At 47.4% G+C, this 16,658-nt stretch overlaps 1 protein-coding gene across 3 annotated transcripts; it reads right to left on the bottom strand.

The window, feature by feature from the left end:
• Nucleotides 1-3,590: 3,590 nt before the first annotated feature.
• CREG1 (cellular repressor of E1A stimulated genes 1) lies at nucleotides 3,591-12,913 on the bottom strand. 3 transcript variants are annotated; one of them, XM_006735656.3, is made up of 4 exons: nucleotides 12,516-12,905; nucleotides 8,912-9,031; nucleotides 7,500-7,684; nucleotides 3,591-4,880 (listed from the first exon to the last, which is right to left on the bottom strand). In XM_006735656.3, the coding sequence occupies exons 1-4, from the start codon at nucleotides 12,867-12,869 to the stop codon at nucleotides 4,877-4,879; spliced, it is 663 nt and encodes a 220-aa protein (XP_006735719.2). In that variant the 5' UTR covers nucleotides 12,870-12,905; the 3' UTR covers nucleotides 3,591-4,876. The 3 variants fall into 3 exon arrangements, with proteins under 3 accessions (XP_006735719.2, XP_081680658.1, XP_081680659.1); XM_081824532.1 differs by lacking the exon at nucleotides 7,500-7,684 and having other exon boundaries at nucleotides 12,516-12,913; XM_081824533.1 differs by lacking the exon at nucleotides 3,591-4,880 and having other exon boundaries at nucleotides 7,496-7,684; nucleotides 12,516-12,910.
• Nucleotides 12,914-16,658: the final 3,745 nt, after the last annotated feature.

Raw genomic sequence — 16,658 nt, forward strand, 5'->3', positions numbered from 1 at the left:
CCCTGGGCAGTTCAAGGCAGCTCCACAGGGACCTCTAACCACTGTCGTGTCAAACTGCGGTCCCCGGGGTCTTCTGGCTCCAAGCCTGCTGGGCCTGACCTCTCACCAGGTTTCACCACAGGACCCCAGAGCTTCCCACCGCCCCTACGTTTGGACATGGCACACACCCAGCACAGGGGGAGGGAGGGTCTCCCCCAATGCCCAGTGGAGACCAGTGACTGACGCATGACAGGTGTGACCTTCTTGCAGGGTTATTACCAAGAAAATGGCTAGTTCTTTGCTCCTCCACAGTGTGACCAGCTCATCCATGTAATGTGTGGCCTCAGGCTCTCCCACACCATGACGGAGATTGACTAATGCCAGTGGTCCCCACCCAGCCTACCATCACCAGACTTACAGAGGGGACCTCTAGCAGAGCACTTGCCTAAGGCCACTGGGCTAAGTGCTTGAGCTGGGATCCGAGCTTACATAGCCCTTTGGCTTCAGAGCTTATACCCTACCCTGTGCTTGACGTTGCCTACCCCAAGAGATCTGGACTTTTCTTACATGTGACCTTTGCCATTTCTTCTTTCTTTTCTTTTTTTTTTTAAGATATATTTATTTGAGAGAGAGAGAGAGCATGTGGGGTGAGGGGAAGGGTAAAGGGAGAGGTAAAGAGAGTCTCAAGCAGATTCTGTGCTGAACACAGAATCCAACACAGGTCGATGTCACGACTCTGAGATCACAACCTGAGCTGAAACCAAGAGTCGAACGCTTAACCGACTGTGCCATTTCTCTACCACACACCTTTAATACAAGTGGCAAGACAATGCTTCAAAGGACCCCTATGTCCCAGCGGCTGAGGGGTCACTGGATTCTTTTTTTTTTTTTTTTTTTTTTTGAGAGAGAGAGCACATGAGAGGGGGGAGGGTCAGAGGGAGAAGCAGACTCCCTGCTGAGCAGGGAGCCCGATGTGGGACTCGATCCTGGGACTCCAGGATCATGACCTGAGCCAAAGGCAGTTGCTTAACCAACTGAGCCACCCAGGCGCCCAGGGTCACTGGATTCTTAGAGCTAGATTAAAGGACCCAGTCTGACATGTGACAGTATGAACGCCCCCACACTAACCATCTGGGGACTCCCAATTCCCTCCCTGAAGGAAGGAAAATAATGTGTGTCCCATCTACCTCTTGGGCTTGTTGCGAGGATGAGATAAATCACGGTGTATGAACTTACTTTGTAAAATTAAGTCCTATGACAATCATAACTTTTATTTTTGAGAAAACTCAACCTATGGGTAGCCAATTGATATTTGAAGCAAAGGAAAGAAAAGCAGCTAGTATTTGAGTTTTTTAAATGTCCAATGTTACCAGTGACCTAAGAGTTGTCAGTTAAAATAAAACAATTCTATTTTTACCTGTTAAATTCAGCACCCTGGGCGTGAACTATCCTATGCTATTTGCAGGACTGATTGACAAAAACTCTTAGGAGCCATTCGGAACAAGTACTGACAGCTTTTGGCTCGCTAACTCCACTGCTGGGAATTGAAGGAAATAACCAGAGATATGGAATATGCTCTATGCATAAAGAGCTTTCTCTTAGAGCAAGGAGGAACTGGAAGTCACTTAAATGTACAAAAACTGGAGAGAGTGAAAACAGCACTTAGCTTTTGTCTGTCCCGTGTTCCTTTAGTTAGCCTAACTTTTCCTTTTCTTTCAGAAGCCCTGCTTCAGAGTTCTCCCAGCTCCTGTGGTTCCGAGGGGCGCGGAGCTGAACCCCCAGCCGCAGGGAAGGATACGTGACCCAGCTCAGCCAATGAGGGCGGCCCGTTCCCGGACACAGCGATTATTCCGGAATGGCCCTCTCGCCGGGAAAGATAGGCCCGCTTTGCTGTAAAGATTAAATTGGCTGCAATTAAAACCAACACGGTGGGAAAAGGAGCCAGGAGATGAAGACAGCGCTAAAGGAATATTTTAAGATCAATGAACTCCTCTTTTTGCTTAAACTACTTTGACGGGGCTTCCTGTCACTAACAACTGAGCACTAATACAGACCATTATTGCGGAGCCGGAGGAGACGGATCTGATGAAATATTCTGCAGCCAGTCTAAGTCATCCTCAAGAGTGGTTTCTGGGAACATAACAAGCCTACGATTAAGTGAAAGAAGTGTGATACACGATCCATATACAGCCTGATCTTGATTCGACTGAAAAATTTCATGGACGCAAAAATTGGAAGCCAACACATCAAAATATTAGCAGCCATGCTGACTGGTGAGATTATGGATTGTTAAACTTTAAAAAATTGTCCATACAGATACATATCTTACAATAAATACTAAGGAAAAAACTAAGAAAAAGATAAAAGTTTTGTTGGTTGACTTATACCTCCTTTGATTCCAAAAGGACTTAAGCTATAATGGTCTTCTCAGATGAATATTTTAGAGCTTTTGGCTCTGACGTGACAGTTTGGAATTCCTCTAAAAAATATGGACCTACCAGCTTTGCACAACAGTAGAATGCTAATTTTTTTCATTACTAAAACTGAAAACATGCCCCATGATAGGAAAGCAGGCTCTGCTCTTCCATTACTTTGTGACCTTCAGTCTGAATATCACTAAGAAGGGAAATGTGACATTAACAACCTCAGGTCCGGTTATTTATGCATTGATTTCATTGAACCCTGCCTCATTTCACAAAGGATTTTTCTCCACCCACTCCATGCCTCCAAGGAATCTGAACTTGAACTAGAAGACAGAATAAAAACGCTAATTATTGGCAATGGCCTGGTAAAGACAAACAGCCTTGACCTGCTAAGCACAGACCCAAAGCCAATAAAATATCCGCCAACACAGTCATCTGGGCTCAGTAGTTTCAGGCTCTCCCTTTCTATTTTTCATTCTCTTTTCTTGATCAGGGCCTGCCTTGTTCTCTGTGCCAAAGCCAGACACTCATCCCCCATCTGGGAAAGGCTAGGGCTCTGTCGGTCTTTTGCCACAGGTGGGGTACAAGTGGCCCTGAAGGAAACGACATGGAGGAAGCGGTAAATCCGGGGAAGACTAGCAGCAGCAGCATGAGACCGGGCCTCTGGATTTCCTCTTGGCCCTCCTGGGCTGCCTTTACCCAGTGTCATCTCATCAAGGCCATCCACCGCTAACCTGGCCCACCGTGTCATTCTTAGGGACTTGAGCAGCCCCGAGGACGAGACACCAGCATCTCCATAAAAAGTGGTCTACGGCGCTCTCTGGTGGCCAGTCAGAACATAACAGAGGCATAATCTCATTGAACTGCGAACAAATCCCCAGCACTTGCTATGAAAAAGTAGCTGACTTTCCAAATGATAACTGGATCCTACCTGAATATAGATATGTTTTGATATGGTATCAAATGATGAAGATAAAACTCACAATCAGTGAGTAAAGGGAGAAAAACAGATACACACCCTCAATCTCATTTTTTCACAAGGTACCTCGGCACCCGGGGCCCTAAAGGAAGCCAGCCAGTGGTTGATGTAACAGCATGCTAAAATAAAAATGCAAAAGGGTTTTGACAGCGGGCAATGAAAGTGTAATAAATATTAACATCTATGTTTAAGAAAATAAATCCAACACATTTCATGAAAATAATGCTTTTAATTATTTTGAGTGAAAAACCTATTTTACCAAATTCAATATAAATCGTGTTTCTTAGACAGCAGCTGTTTGCTGGATTTTAGGTAAGTTAATTTTGTAATTTTAAAACATAACAACTCATATTCATCTTCCTTTCTTAGCCATTTAAGGATTCGGCAGCTTGGTTCCTGACACCCCTCTTCACGAGGGATCTTCCACCATCTTCTGAAATCGTGTATATAGATAATAAAACCAAACTTTTCTTCTTTTCCGAAGAAATGTGATTTTTTTAAAATGTTACCTTCTCCCTCATGACCCGAATTAGGTAGTAACAGCACGGGAGCCATTTAAAGACTTAGAGTAGCTGAGGCCACTGCTGAGAGCAGCATTATTTAGAAAGCTACAGAGAGCGGCTGGGGGCAGCGGGTTTGGGGCCGGGCTTATGCTGGTCTATGTCCGGTAAACTTTACTTACGAAAGAACACCAGAAACGACTTACACAAAATTCCCTGCATCCTTTTTTGTTTCGCAAGCCCATTTGGGGGCAAAACATAAAATAAAATAATGTGTACATGTATGTCGCTGTGTGTTTTGAGTGCAGGACACAGATTATACAGCGTTCTGTCCACTTTGACGGGGAAATCAAATTCAGGAAAGGTTTATGAACTTCTTCTGTTCCAGGTAATCATCACTTTAGATTTGAAAAGTGGAAAAAAAAAAAAAAGTTCTTTATAAGAAATAGTTTTGCCCTACGTTGGATCAACAACTCCCTGGGACCATCAGGCAGGAATGGACCACGAGGAGGACGTGCCATGAGCATCTCACCACGGTCTGGCACAACCACGCATGTGCGGGTGCGCAGGCACATGGGCCAGCCCCGCCGCCGGGCTCGGGCAGCTTGGGCACAGGCGCGGGGGGGACCGAGGCCCTCCCCCAGCATGGTGGCTTCCAGGAGGTAAGGACCCATGTTCTTACATCTAAATCTGGCTCCTCTTCAAGGAGCACCATTGGAAAACTATTTGGAACGGATGGAGCAAAACTTCCTTGATCATAATGAAAGATATCCCTCTATGAAAATGGCTTCAAATTTGGAGGAAAAAAAAAATTCTAGCAACCAAATCTTCCAAGAAATCCAGGAATAGTGCGACTCTATTTTGTAAACAAGCAAGCAAGCAAAGCCAACAAGCCGATCTGGGAAATATTCTACAGAGAGATATTAAGCCCTTCGGGTCTGCATGAGCCATCCTAAGCAGCCTCCAGGGTGGTGTTAAAGATGCCATATTCTGCTTCACCTAGAGAGGGGAAGAGAGAGGAAGAAGAATTATTATTAGTTGACAAATCTTACAAGGTCATCATTCTAGGGAATGATTCAAGCAGCTCCTGATCCAGAAGTTTAGGATTCTGAGTGAATTTCAGCCACTTCAGAGTACTGAAGAATTGCCTGAGTTTGTGCACATTCCTGAATTCTGGTAGCAACAGGTTTAGGGTCCGGCCTTGGAGACTTCATTTTAGCCAGCACCCCTCCCCTGTGAGTATGATGCCCACACGCTCTGGTAGAGGCCTCTGGGACGCAGAGCTGATGACCAGTGCAACTTGTCTGAAACGGACAATAGTCAGATGAGTTCTGAAAGGTCAGCTTTAAGATTGCCTCTCCGGGGCGCCTGGGTGGCTCAGTCGTCAAGCATCTGCCTTCGGCTCGGGTCATAATCCCAGGGTCCTGGGATCGAGCCCCGCATCGGGCTCCCTGCTTCTCCCTCTCCCACTCCCCCTGCTTGTGTTCCTGCTCTCTCTGTGTCTCTCTCTGTCAAATAAATAAATAAAATCTTTAAAAAAAAAAAGATTGCCTCTCCCTAGGATTCTGGTGTCCTGCCTCAGAAGGGGTCACACCCTGGTCTAGACTTTTGTCCTCCTCTCAAAAGGACAGGGAAATGCTCCCTCTTATCTCTGAGCTGCAGAAAAAGGCTCACAAGTCTGCATAATAAAATGGGAACCTCAAATTTATCTATTTTACTCACTTATTCAACATGGAGACTTATAGGCAAGCACATTTTTGTTATTAAAGCAAGCACTGCCCTTGGGCATGTTATTTATACAAAAATAACTGTATTTCAGAGATTGTCACATCCTGTAAAAGTGAACTTTAACCTTGCATCGCGGGCCATCCTCCTGGATAATTCATTGCCAGGTCATAATGCTGTAACTGTTGGCCCCGCATTCCTATAAAGGAAGGTGGCTTTGTCAGTCCAGGAGAGAATCACTGGCCTGAGCCTCTTCTGCTGTGTGCTCAGAAGCAAAAGAAACGCCACGACTGCTGGGTTCCTCGTTCAAACAAAGAAGCTGAGAACCTTTGTCTCAAGCTATCAGCCTGACAAGTAGCCAGTATTTACTAAGCACCTGCTCTGAGCCATGCACTGTCCTAGGCCCTGTTTGGGATTAAACAGACAAATAAATAAATAAATAAGACCTGAGCTTTGCTGTGAAGAACTTGATAATGGTGATGGGACGTCAAGAGTTCAGTGTGGAACTATGTGGAATGAAGAAAGGCTGAGAATATAAGCCCCCAAGTGAGCTACAGTCTACAGGCCTAACTTAGCCTCACCACCCAGATCTCTGCAAAGCGCCATCAGTCGTCACAAGTACAAGTGCCTCACGTGACTGACCCAGGGTTAGGAGCCCGGCCAGCTAGCGGACAGGTCACCCGAGAAACAGGCTATCATCATGGTTAGAAGCAAGGTCCCCACCTTGCTAGAGGGGGGAGACTCTAGACCCAGAGCTAGAATGCCGACGTCTCGATCCCAGCACCAACACGTACTGGCTTCAGACTTCAGGCAAGTTTCTTCCTTTTCTGTGCGTCGGCGTCGGCTCTCCATCTTACAGCCGAAGAGAAACATGCCCTAGCGTCTTGCAGGGAGAATTCAGTGTGTAAGGCAGTCAGCACGGCGCCGAGCCAGCAGCAAACGCTCACCTCCCACTGGAGGTGGCCTGGAGGACGGCAGCTAGGCCACCGACCTTGTCCCCAGGGAAAAGCCCAGACTTCTGTGTTCCTTCATTGGAACCCTGACCTAATTTCAAAGGATCTGATCACACCCTTCTTTCCTGTCCTTTTCCCACCTTCAGGCTATTTTCTTCTTCGTTCTCTCCTGGGTGCCCTCGGGTGTCAACCTCCCCCCACCCCAAGTGTCCACTTGCTGGTGGGTGACCCACACGGCCCCCCAGCACTCACAGCACTGGGGCTGATGGGCACGGGGCCGCGCACGCAGACTCAGATGTGGACCATTCACAGTCCAGAAGCACCCAAGTCTCATTCTCATGGGAAAAGGCCATCACAGGTCAGCCAGGGCCCCAGAGCATCGCCTTAGTTCAAGCCTGTAGACAGAGCTTGGGGGCTTGTGAACTTGGATGGAAAATAGACGTTTTCATTTTCATTAAGCTCTAACTAAAATTTATCATTTCCTTCAATGATGAATGTAGGCAACAAACCCGAGTGGTGAGAGCATATCTGTGACTGTCACCAACAGAAATAAAGAAATCACAGATACTCACATCACGTTAGAGTTGTCACAAATGCCACAAAATGTTCAGTGCTCACTACTCAGAAAGTACAGTAATGTTACAGACTCACTATTAAATCTTATTTAATGTGTTCATTAAAAAGTCAACATATTATTACACCACACATTTAAAAAATATTTTTTATAAATGTATTTCAATAGAGTTGTTTCCGTTGTACTTCGTATGTATTTTATACACCTAAAATATTATTCTGAGGGGAAGTCACAGGCTTTACCAGCTTGCTAAAAGGGTCGGTTCATGGTACATGAAATGGTTAAGACCCTCCCTTGCTTTAAAAGATCGAGGACTGCTAATCAAAGTTGCAGTATTAGAAAGAAGAAAGATGTGTAAATACTTACTGAAATGTGACATTATAATATTCTTCAGGTGTCACTATTTTTGGTCCACCAAAGTAGTCCAGGACCCAGATGTTGGTTATGTTCAACTTGGCAAAGAACCAATTATGGCTGGACGGCCAGGTTTTCATCTCAGGATGCCGGACAAACAGGGAATGCTTGGCAAAACCCGTTTCCGTTTGGTTCACCTGAAGGGCATATGTGACGTAAACGACTCCTAGCAACCACACCCTGTGTTCTCGCCTGCTAAGGACGTGGGGTTCTAGCATTCTACAACTCCTGAAGGGTCTGTTTAGTCACTGATCTTAAACTTAAGGAATCAAGAGGAAACGACGGAAGCATGCAGAAAAGCGGAAAACACCCGAGAATTCAGATGCTGGTGGTACACATATACTGACGTGGGAAACCACCCCGAGTACCGACTTCCATTGCCCGACAGTCATTCCGAGCTATCGGAGTAGCCGGCACAGGGCGCATGATAACATGCTAGGATGCTCATGCCGTGTCACATCGGCACACGTATCCCGTAACAAGCATGTGTTCAACACGGAGATGCAAATCCCCAGAGGATAAAGGTCTCGGGAAAAAGCACAGTGGAACTCAAGAGCATTTGCCGCCCCTCCCCCCTTCTCCTGCTCGTGAAATGCAGCCACAGAGATGCGTCCACACAGAACTTCCAGACCATTAATCAAACTTGTCTGAGCTAATCATGATCGACAAGGTCAAGAAGCACATCTGCTGGCAAGGCCATCAGATCAGTGCTCGGACACCTTGCCCTCTGCCTTGCAGCGTTCACCCCACTGTCTAAATTCACATCTGGCACCCCTCTTTCAGCTTCCGTGGTCTGCTCTCGGCCCTAAGCCACTGTTAAAATATGGAGACAAGGAGCCCACACAGGGGAAACACTGTGCACTGCACAACACGGCCAACGGCAGAGGGCTTCGGTTGAACAGATGTTCCTTACAGAGGAGCTGAGCAGCTGTTGCATCTGTTCAGCTTCAAAAACTCATTCATTTTCGGCATAAATATCAAACACCTATACGAAGTCAACCGATTTAAGCCTTTAGTTTTCATGAAAGTACAGATTAGAATATATTCTCACTCTGTATCTCAATCATAAATCATTTTCATTTTATTCTTAAGGTATCTCTTCTTGGGGCGCCTGGGTGGCTCAGTCAGTAAGCGTCTGCCTTCAGCTCAGGCCATAATCTCAGGGTCCTGGGATCGAGTCCCGCAGCAGGCTCTCTGCTCAGAGGAGAGCCTGCTTCTCCCTCTCCCTGCCGCTCCCCCTGCTTGTGCTCTCTCTCTCCCAAATAAATAAATAAAATCTTAAAAAAAAAAAAAGTTGTCTTTTCTTTCATTGTTAATAGATGATGCTCTTCTAAAGCCCATCTCTGTTCTTGTTAACTACTCACCTTGGTAACAGTTCCCGACAGTATTATGTGAGCACAGAGGGGACTTTGGGGATCAAATCCCTGCTTCCTGCAGAAGTTAGTCTGTGCCAAAGACATGGTCAGCGTAGCATGTGGATTCTCCTGTACAGAGAAAATAAAGATCCCCACACGTGAGATACTGTCTCTGGAGAGGGAATAAACCTCATAAATCACATACACACTGTCCCTAGAGCTGAGCGTTCTTCCAGGAAACAATGAATTGTAAAATACCACCTACCACTTGAGAAAATTACTAGTTGGGTAGAGTTTGATCTTGACCTTTCCTCCGAAAAAGCAGGGGCTAAGGTTCCATAGTTAAGATTAACTGATTCACTCTTTTTTCTTAAACTCTTAATCTGTTTCATATTCACCAGAAAAATGACTATTACAGTATTGCCCAGATACAAGGCTGGTCTAGAGCCTTCACTGAAAGATCTAAGGGCTTAGACTCTAATATGAAACTAGTGCGTAAAAATACACAGTTGTTCACCTAGCTAATCGTACAATTTAAGCAAGAAAGTTGCTGAATCATGTTTTTTGGTTATCTTATGCTAGCAGAAACTGTCTTGTGATTTCAAAATTAGAGAAGTTGTTCATTCCTGTTTTAGCAATAAGAGAAGTAAGCAAAATTCTTCCTTCTTATTCAGAAATCAGCTTCATGAAAGGCACTGTTGAGAGATCACAGCAAAATTCACACGTTGCATTTAGTGCTTTAAACTCCAAGTGGCTTGTGTGGGAAATTCTGCCATCTCATGGTGACCTATCAAAACAATGAGTATAAAGAGAGCTCCTTGAAATCATTTAGCCAAACATTCACTGTCTGTACACTCTTAGGCAAGAGGCCAGAGGAGACAAAAAAAGGGGGGGGGGTTCGCCTTTCTCTGTGACTTTATAATCTGGTTGAAAAGTCAGACATAAACAAAACTTAAATAAATGCAAGATGACCCAGAAGAGATCAGAAGACAGTATATAACTAATTGTCAAGTGGATGGTACAGTGAAGTGTATTTGAAGTTTAGTATACGGAGATGTCAACATAGCCTGGAGTAATATGGACACTATAGAGAGCCTTATAAAATATTCAAAATCAGGACAGAAGTGGGATGATGTACTAAAGGTAACGGGAATTTCAAAAACAGAACTGGGGAGATGTGGCACTTGATTATGAGTTATGAGAAACCCAATCTGCTTGAAAGAGAGGTTTTGGGGTGTGTGGGGGGGATGTGGGAGAGGTGGTGGGGGTGGGGGAGTGAGGGTGGCTCAACTCCAAGCTAAGGAGTCAAGATTGTGCTCTGCAGGCTAGAATCTGTGCTTTCCAAGAACCACCTGCATGGAGAACTTGTTAAAATGCTCGTTTCTGGGCTCCGTTCCCAGCCCTGGTATTTGTACTTTTAACAAACATCCCAAGTGAATCTTACGCAGCTCTAGGCAGTCAGATGCTGTTAAAGGTTTCTGGGCAGAGGGCAATGCTGTGTGGTATTTTGTTCATGTAAATCTGGCGGGTAGGGTGACAGGGGGAAGACAGAGGTCAGGAGGAGGAGGTAGAAACCAACCTGACTAGTTAACTGACGGAATCAGAGTCAGACTAATTCTGACATGGCCACATCTTTTCACTGCCATCACAGAAACCTGAAATCCAGGAGAGGTTCCTTACACCGTCTCTCTAGACAGGTCAAAGACCTGGGCTGGAGTTCTCCCTGGCAGCCTTTAGTGGCTGGGCACAGGGGAGTCCCCTCTGAGTCTTAGTTTTCCTCCTTCCTACAAAGCAGATGACCATATCAGCGATACTTTAAATATAATTACGGATAGCACTGGTTCTCAGTCCCCCTCCCTCTTTAGAAGCATCAGGGAGGGATTGGGGAGTTGTGTGTGTTTTTTTTTTTTAAATAAAATGTGTTTTTAATAAAATACCCAGGTACCGTATTTTTAAAAGTCTTCCCAGATGACTGTGTTTGTAGCCAGGGTTGAGCATCGCTGACTGAGTGGAATGAGCTTGCTTTGGGCAAATGCCTGAGAGTGGGGTGGCCTGGGAATAAGGAAGGGGTGAATGGAGGTGTGTGTATCTTAAAAAGAGCAGCGGTTTCTGTTTTTTATTCACAGAATTCAGGTCCCCAGGGGCACAGATCTTCCAAGAAACTAAAAACTTAGATTTGTGGGGCTCCTGGATGGCTCAGTCGTTAAGTGTCTGCCTTCGGCTCAGGTCACAATCCGTGTCCTGGGATCGAGCCCTGCACTGGGCTCCCTGCTCAGTGGGAAGCCTGCTTCTCCCTCTCCCACTCCCCCTGCTTGTGTTCCCTCTCTCAGTGTGTCTCTGTCAAATAAATAAATAAAATCTTAAAAAAAAAACACCTTAGATTTGTAATTGAAATCTCAATTTTCGAATGTTGGTAACTACCCTAGCCCCTCCCTCCCCACTCACAAGGAATATAATCCAAGACCCTCTGTGGATGGCTGAAACCTTATATAGACTATGCTTTTCCTATACATACACACACCTGTGATAACGTTTAATTTATAAATCCATCATAGTAAGAGATTGGCAACAATAACTAGTAATAAAATAGGACAATTATAACAATATACTGTAATAAAAGTTAGGCGAATATGCTCACTCTCTCTCAAAATATCTTATTGTCCTGTACTCACTCATCTAATGATAATGCTGAGAGATGATCAAATGCCTAGGGAACGAGGTGAAGGGGGTAGGCTTTGTGACCTGGAGCTAGGCTACAATTATCTGACAATATCTCAGAAGGAGAATCCTGTGCTTCTTAAATACAGTTGACTTCAGGTAGATGAAACCACAAAGTGAAACCACGGATGGACGGGAGCGGGGGGGGCGGCGACTACTGTAATTCAAATTTATTATAAAACCAAACAGAACTCTGTGTGGGCCAAAGAAAACTGGTCTGTGGGACATATTCAGGTCATGTGCCACCATTCTGTGACCTGTATTTTGAAGGCAGACCTGGCACAGTTGGGCTACTGGCTTTGGGCAAGTCACTCAACCTGTCTAAGCTTCAAGTTCTTCATCCGCAGCCCATTCCCGGACTCTGTATGGCTCTAGCTCCCTCACACTGTAGAGTTGTGACACCACTTGGGACAGCACGGATCCACCAGAGGGTTCTAAGCCTGGCCCCGCCACAAAAGCCGGGCAAAGGGTGACCACATAGACCTCACATCAGTTCTGCTCCTAACCAGGGAAGGTAATGTGCACCGGGGGCCTCAAGGCTGCCTTAAACAGTCACGATGTAGTGTATTAGCTTCTTGCTGCTGAAAGGAAAATTCTTAATTCAGAAGGAAGGGTACGCCCTGTAAGACTTTTAATAGCGCCATGGTGCCCCAGGATGACTCAAGGGTGCGAAGTCCCCTCGGCAGGTGCTGCCAAAGAATTCACCCCAGCGGCGGGCGGGCGGGCAATTCCCGCCTTTAGTTGCCCAACAGTTGGAATGCTGCAAAGCAGGCGCGGGAGGTACGAGGCAGGGCTCAGGGCCGCGCGCAAATTCTTCCCTCGAGCTGCCCCGCCCTCCTTCCCCGGCGGAATTTCGGCGACAGTCGGAAGGCTGGCCCTGCGGCCTCCCGCTCACCTGCAGGTTGCCCACCGACTGCTGCAGTGGGCTCAGGTAGAAGTAGGGCACGCCGCTGCCCGCGCCCGGGGGCCCGTCGCTGAGCGACAGGACGTCGGCGAAGGCCCAGCCGCGCACCGCCGGGTCCGTGGACAGGGTGGCCAGTGCGCCCCAGTCGCAGACGTGCGTCACGAAGCGGGCCACGCGCGCCGCGTCCTCGCGGGGCGGCAGCGGTGGCAGCAGCTCGGCGGCGGCCCAGTCCCCGTGATCCCGGCCGCCCCGGCCCCGCGCCGGCGCCACGAGCAGCGCCACCAGCACGGGCGCCAGCAGGGCGGCGAGCAGCGCGCGCGCGGACCCGCGGGCTCGGCGGGCCATGACCGTGACTCCAGAGAGTCTGAGGCCCCGCGACCGACTGGGTCGAGGGTTAGCCCTGCGCTCCCGGCCCCGCCCACCGCGGCGCAGGCTGGTCACGCCCCCTCCGGGGGGCCAATCGGAGTCCGGGGAGCGGAGGGGGCGGGACAACTTGCTGGGGCCCGACTTGTTTATCCACCTCCCGGCCGTCAGCCAGCCGCTTTTTTTTTTTTAAATATTTTATTTATTTATTTGAGAGAGAGCGAGCGTGCATGGGGGAGGAGCAGAGGGAGAGGAAGAAGCAGACTCCCCGCTGAGCGGGGATACTGAGGTCGGGTTCGATCCCAGCACCCCAAGATCATGACCTCAGCCGAAATCAGACGCTTACCCGGCTGAGCCCCAGGCGCCCCTCCCGGTGGGGATCTTTAAGGACCGTGAAATTGTCCTAAATGTGAAGTTTGCTTTGTTTGGCAGTTGGGAAAACGGAGGCTCAGAGAAATTAGGAAACTTGCCTACGTCATCCTGTTTGGAGAAGACTGGCGTCTTCACACGCACACCTTTTTAAAATACCTTTGGATACGGATATTTGGCGTGTGAGAAGAAATGCTGCACTTTCTGTATATGCTCCCCTTTTTTGTTTGCTTCACTATCCGCACCGAAGAGCAGCCAGGGTCCTGGTGGTAAAGGACAGAAGCCCCAAAGTTTAAGACTTTATAAGCTGCCCCTGGCCCAGAGTCTCTTACTCAGAGACACTAAGGGATTGCTAGTCTACCCTTAGTATCCCATGCACAAATTTGAATTTACTGAAACCAGTTTGGGACCTGAAGTCATCGGAGGGGTCTGTGGTTTCACACATTTCTCACCCTTAGTGACCCTCTCACGCCATGTAAATAGCATTTCCTTTCGCTCCTGCTAAGAATCTTCTTCCAGGAGGAGTATTTTGGGCACTGTTCCCTGTGCTCCACATGCTCTTCCCTCAGCTGTGGGCATGGCTACCTCACTCCCATCCGACCCATTCTTTCAGGTGTACCTTCTCATTATAATATTATCGGAATTGGTAAATGACCTCAGACCACCTGACCTACATTCTTTTTTTTATGTTATGTTAGTCACCATACATTACATCATCAGTTTTTGATGTAGTGTTCCATGATTCATTGTTTGTGTATAACACCCAGTGCTCCATGCAGAACGTGCCCTCTTTAATACCCATCACCAGGCTAAACCATCCCCCCACGCCCCTCTTATACCTGTAAGCTCTGGTCACATCTCCTCCGAGCGAATCCTACTCTTTTTGGCCGGGCCTCATATCCCCACCCTAATTGTTATAAATGCTGCGTGGTGGTGCTTTGCAGGCATTTGTCAGCTTTGAAAATCCGGCTCTGGCAGCTACCTGGCCCTCTGTGGCTGAGTTCAATAGAGATGAAGTAATTTCACTCAGCTGCTGTGGGCCAATCACGTGAGCAGGTGTGGGCAACAGGTGTGCAAGCCAAAGTCCTGCCTCTGCTTTCTGTCTCAAACTCAGCCATATTCAGCCGAGAAGATTCTCAGGCTACTCGGTGAGAACTTGTGTACAGAAAGAAGACTATTTACTCTGAATAGGTGTTTTCAGTTCCCTCTGGTAGCCAAAGGGTGTTACAGTCCCTGCTTTCACATTCAAATAAGAAGAGTGTGAGCAACCCTTAATCAAAGTTGGTTTCCTTTTTAACAACTGGATTTGGAAGAGCTTCAAGCTAGAAGGAAAACTAAAGAGGGAGAAATTTAAGAGGAGGAAGATCAGGTTTATAATTTTCAAAAGAAATACAAATAATTTGAGTAACTGCCTTAACCTGTTAAGGAAAGAGTGTACATAATTTCACATTTGGAGTTCTAATCTCAGCCCTGCCACTGGCAAGCCTTGGACCACAGGACTTCCATTTCACCTTGTTGGGGCTCAGTTTTCTCACCTGAAATGAGAAGTTAGATTAGATGATATCTGACACCTCTGTTGACTCTTTAATCTATTAACATGCAAAATATGGGCCTTTAGTAAGTTTCACAATGACACTTTTTGCAAGAGGACAAAAAAGACATCTTTTGTTTATTGCCATACCACCTGTTGCTGGTATACAAAATAACAATCGGCCCTGTATAGCTCCATTGCAAAACAGGTGCCTGGAAGTTGGTCTCCATGCACTTGAGCTTAAGAATGAGGTCTACAAACCCCCTCCTCGGTGTCTGTCTTTGCACTCACTATTCCCTATGCCTCGCATGCTCTTCCTCAACTATGGGCATGGCTACGTCACTGCCATCCAGATCTCCGCTCAGATGCACTCCCCAGAGGTGCCTCCTTGACCACTGTTTCTGAGAGGCCTTCTTCACTTACTCTGCAGTGGGCAACACTATTCATTTCTTTCATAGCAATTATCACACTGTAGGAACTGTATCTATTTATATAGTTACTTGTTTAATGGTCTCCCCTGCTAGAACCCAAACTCCAGGAGAGCAGGAATGTTGTTTATCTTATCCACCCCTGCATTCCCAATGCACAGAGTAGGCACTCAATAAATATTTACTGAATGGCTGCCTGACTGAATTAATAATATCCATTGGAATTCTTTGCACATAGAGCCTTCTAAAATCAACAGTAGGAAGTGAGGTTGACTAAATGGAGATGCTCGAGAATAACATCAGGTGCTTCAGCTCTTAATTAGCAAACCCTCCTCATTGGAGTATCGGGGAAAACCCTTAGCCAGGAGGGGCTGGATCCACCATCCAGATCCTGCTGGTCTCATCTGGACTTTCTGTCTTTATTTGAACAGGCTGAGCTGCTCTCCATCCCCCATGGGCCCACCAGGAATTCGTTCTCTTCTCTGGGTTTGACCGTGGTCAGGAACCCCCACTGTGTGCTCCCCCTCTCACACGATGCTGCCCTTGTCATGTGTCTGGGTCACTACCATAGTGCTGCGTGGATGACTCCTCCAGGGGCCAAGGGAATACGGAGGAAGGAGCCCAGGAAGGCTTCATATCAGGGGCAATTCTTGAGGTGAAACTTGAAGGATAAATAGAAGCTTGGCAGACAATGAGAAAGTTGGGGGAGAGGAGGAAAGGGAGAGTTCTGCACTGAGGAAGTAGAATGTACGCAGGAAAGATATTGTGTGTTGGGAAAAGCAGTCGTAAGATGAAGGGAGTGTGAAGAACCAACGGTGGGCGATGGGCACATTGGTGCCAAGGACTGGAGTCACCTCCAGGCTCCGCTGGGACCAGGTCCACTGCTAAGCTCACTCGCCAGTAGGATGCAGTCCCTGGTGCGTTCTGGACTGAGGGCCTCGGTTTCTTGCTGGATGCTGGTTGCAAGCCTCCCCCCACTCCTTGCCCCATGGCCTCTCCATAGGGCAGCTCACATCCCAGCAGCTGGTTTGAAGCAAGTGGTTGAGCAAGAGAGAGAGAGAGAGAGAGAGAGCCAGCAGGATGGAAACCAGAGTCTCTCTATGGCTTCGCTAGACTCTCAGAGCGACACCCTATCACTCGAGGGGAGGGGACTGACACAGAACGTGAGTGGGCCGGAGAAGCACACAGGGTTGTTGCAGTCACACGACGGCGGCGTTCAGTTACAAATACAGCCAGGATGGCCTCAGAAAAGCATCCGCAATGTGCGTTCATCCTCCAGCCCCTCTCTATACCCTCCCCCGGTCTCATGCCTTCGTCTAGAAATGGAACATGGCGGAAAGGGGAAGGAGAGACTAAAATACCCTCAACTACATACACTGAAAGTGCCTGTGGTGGCAGCAATGTTTGGCCACCGTGGAGCCCCCGCCCTGACGGTGCCTGGCA

This window comes from Leptonychotes weddellii, chromosome 6 (assembly GCF_054177405.1).
Source record: "Leptonychotes weddellii isolate Sample4059 chromosome 6, ASM5417740v2, whole genome shotgun sequence".
In the NCBI taxonomy this organism is placed as follows: Eukaryota; Metazoa; Chordata; class Mammalia; order Carnivora; family Phocidae; genus Leptonychotes; species Leptonychotes weddellii.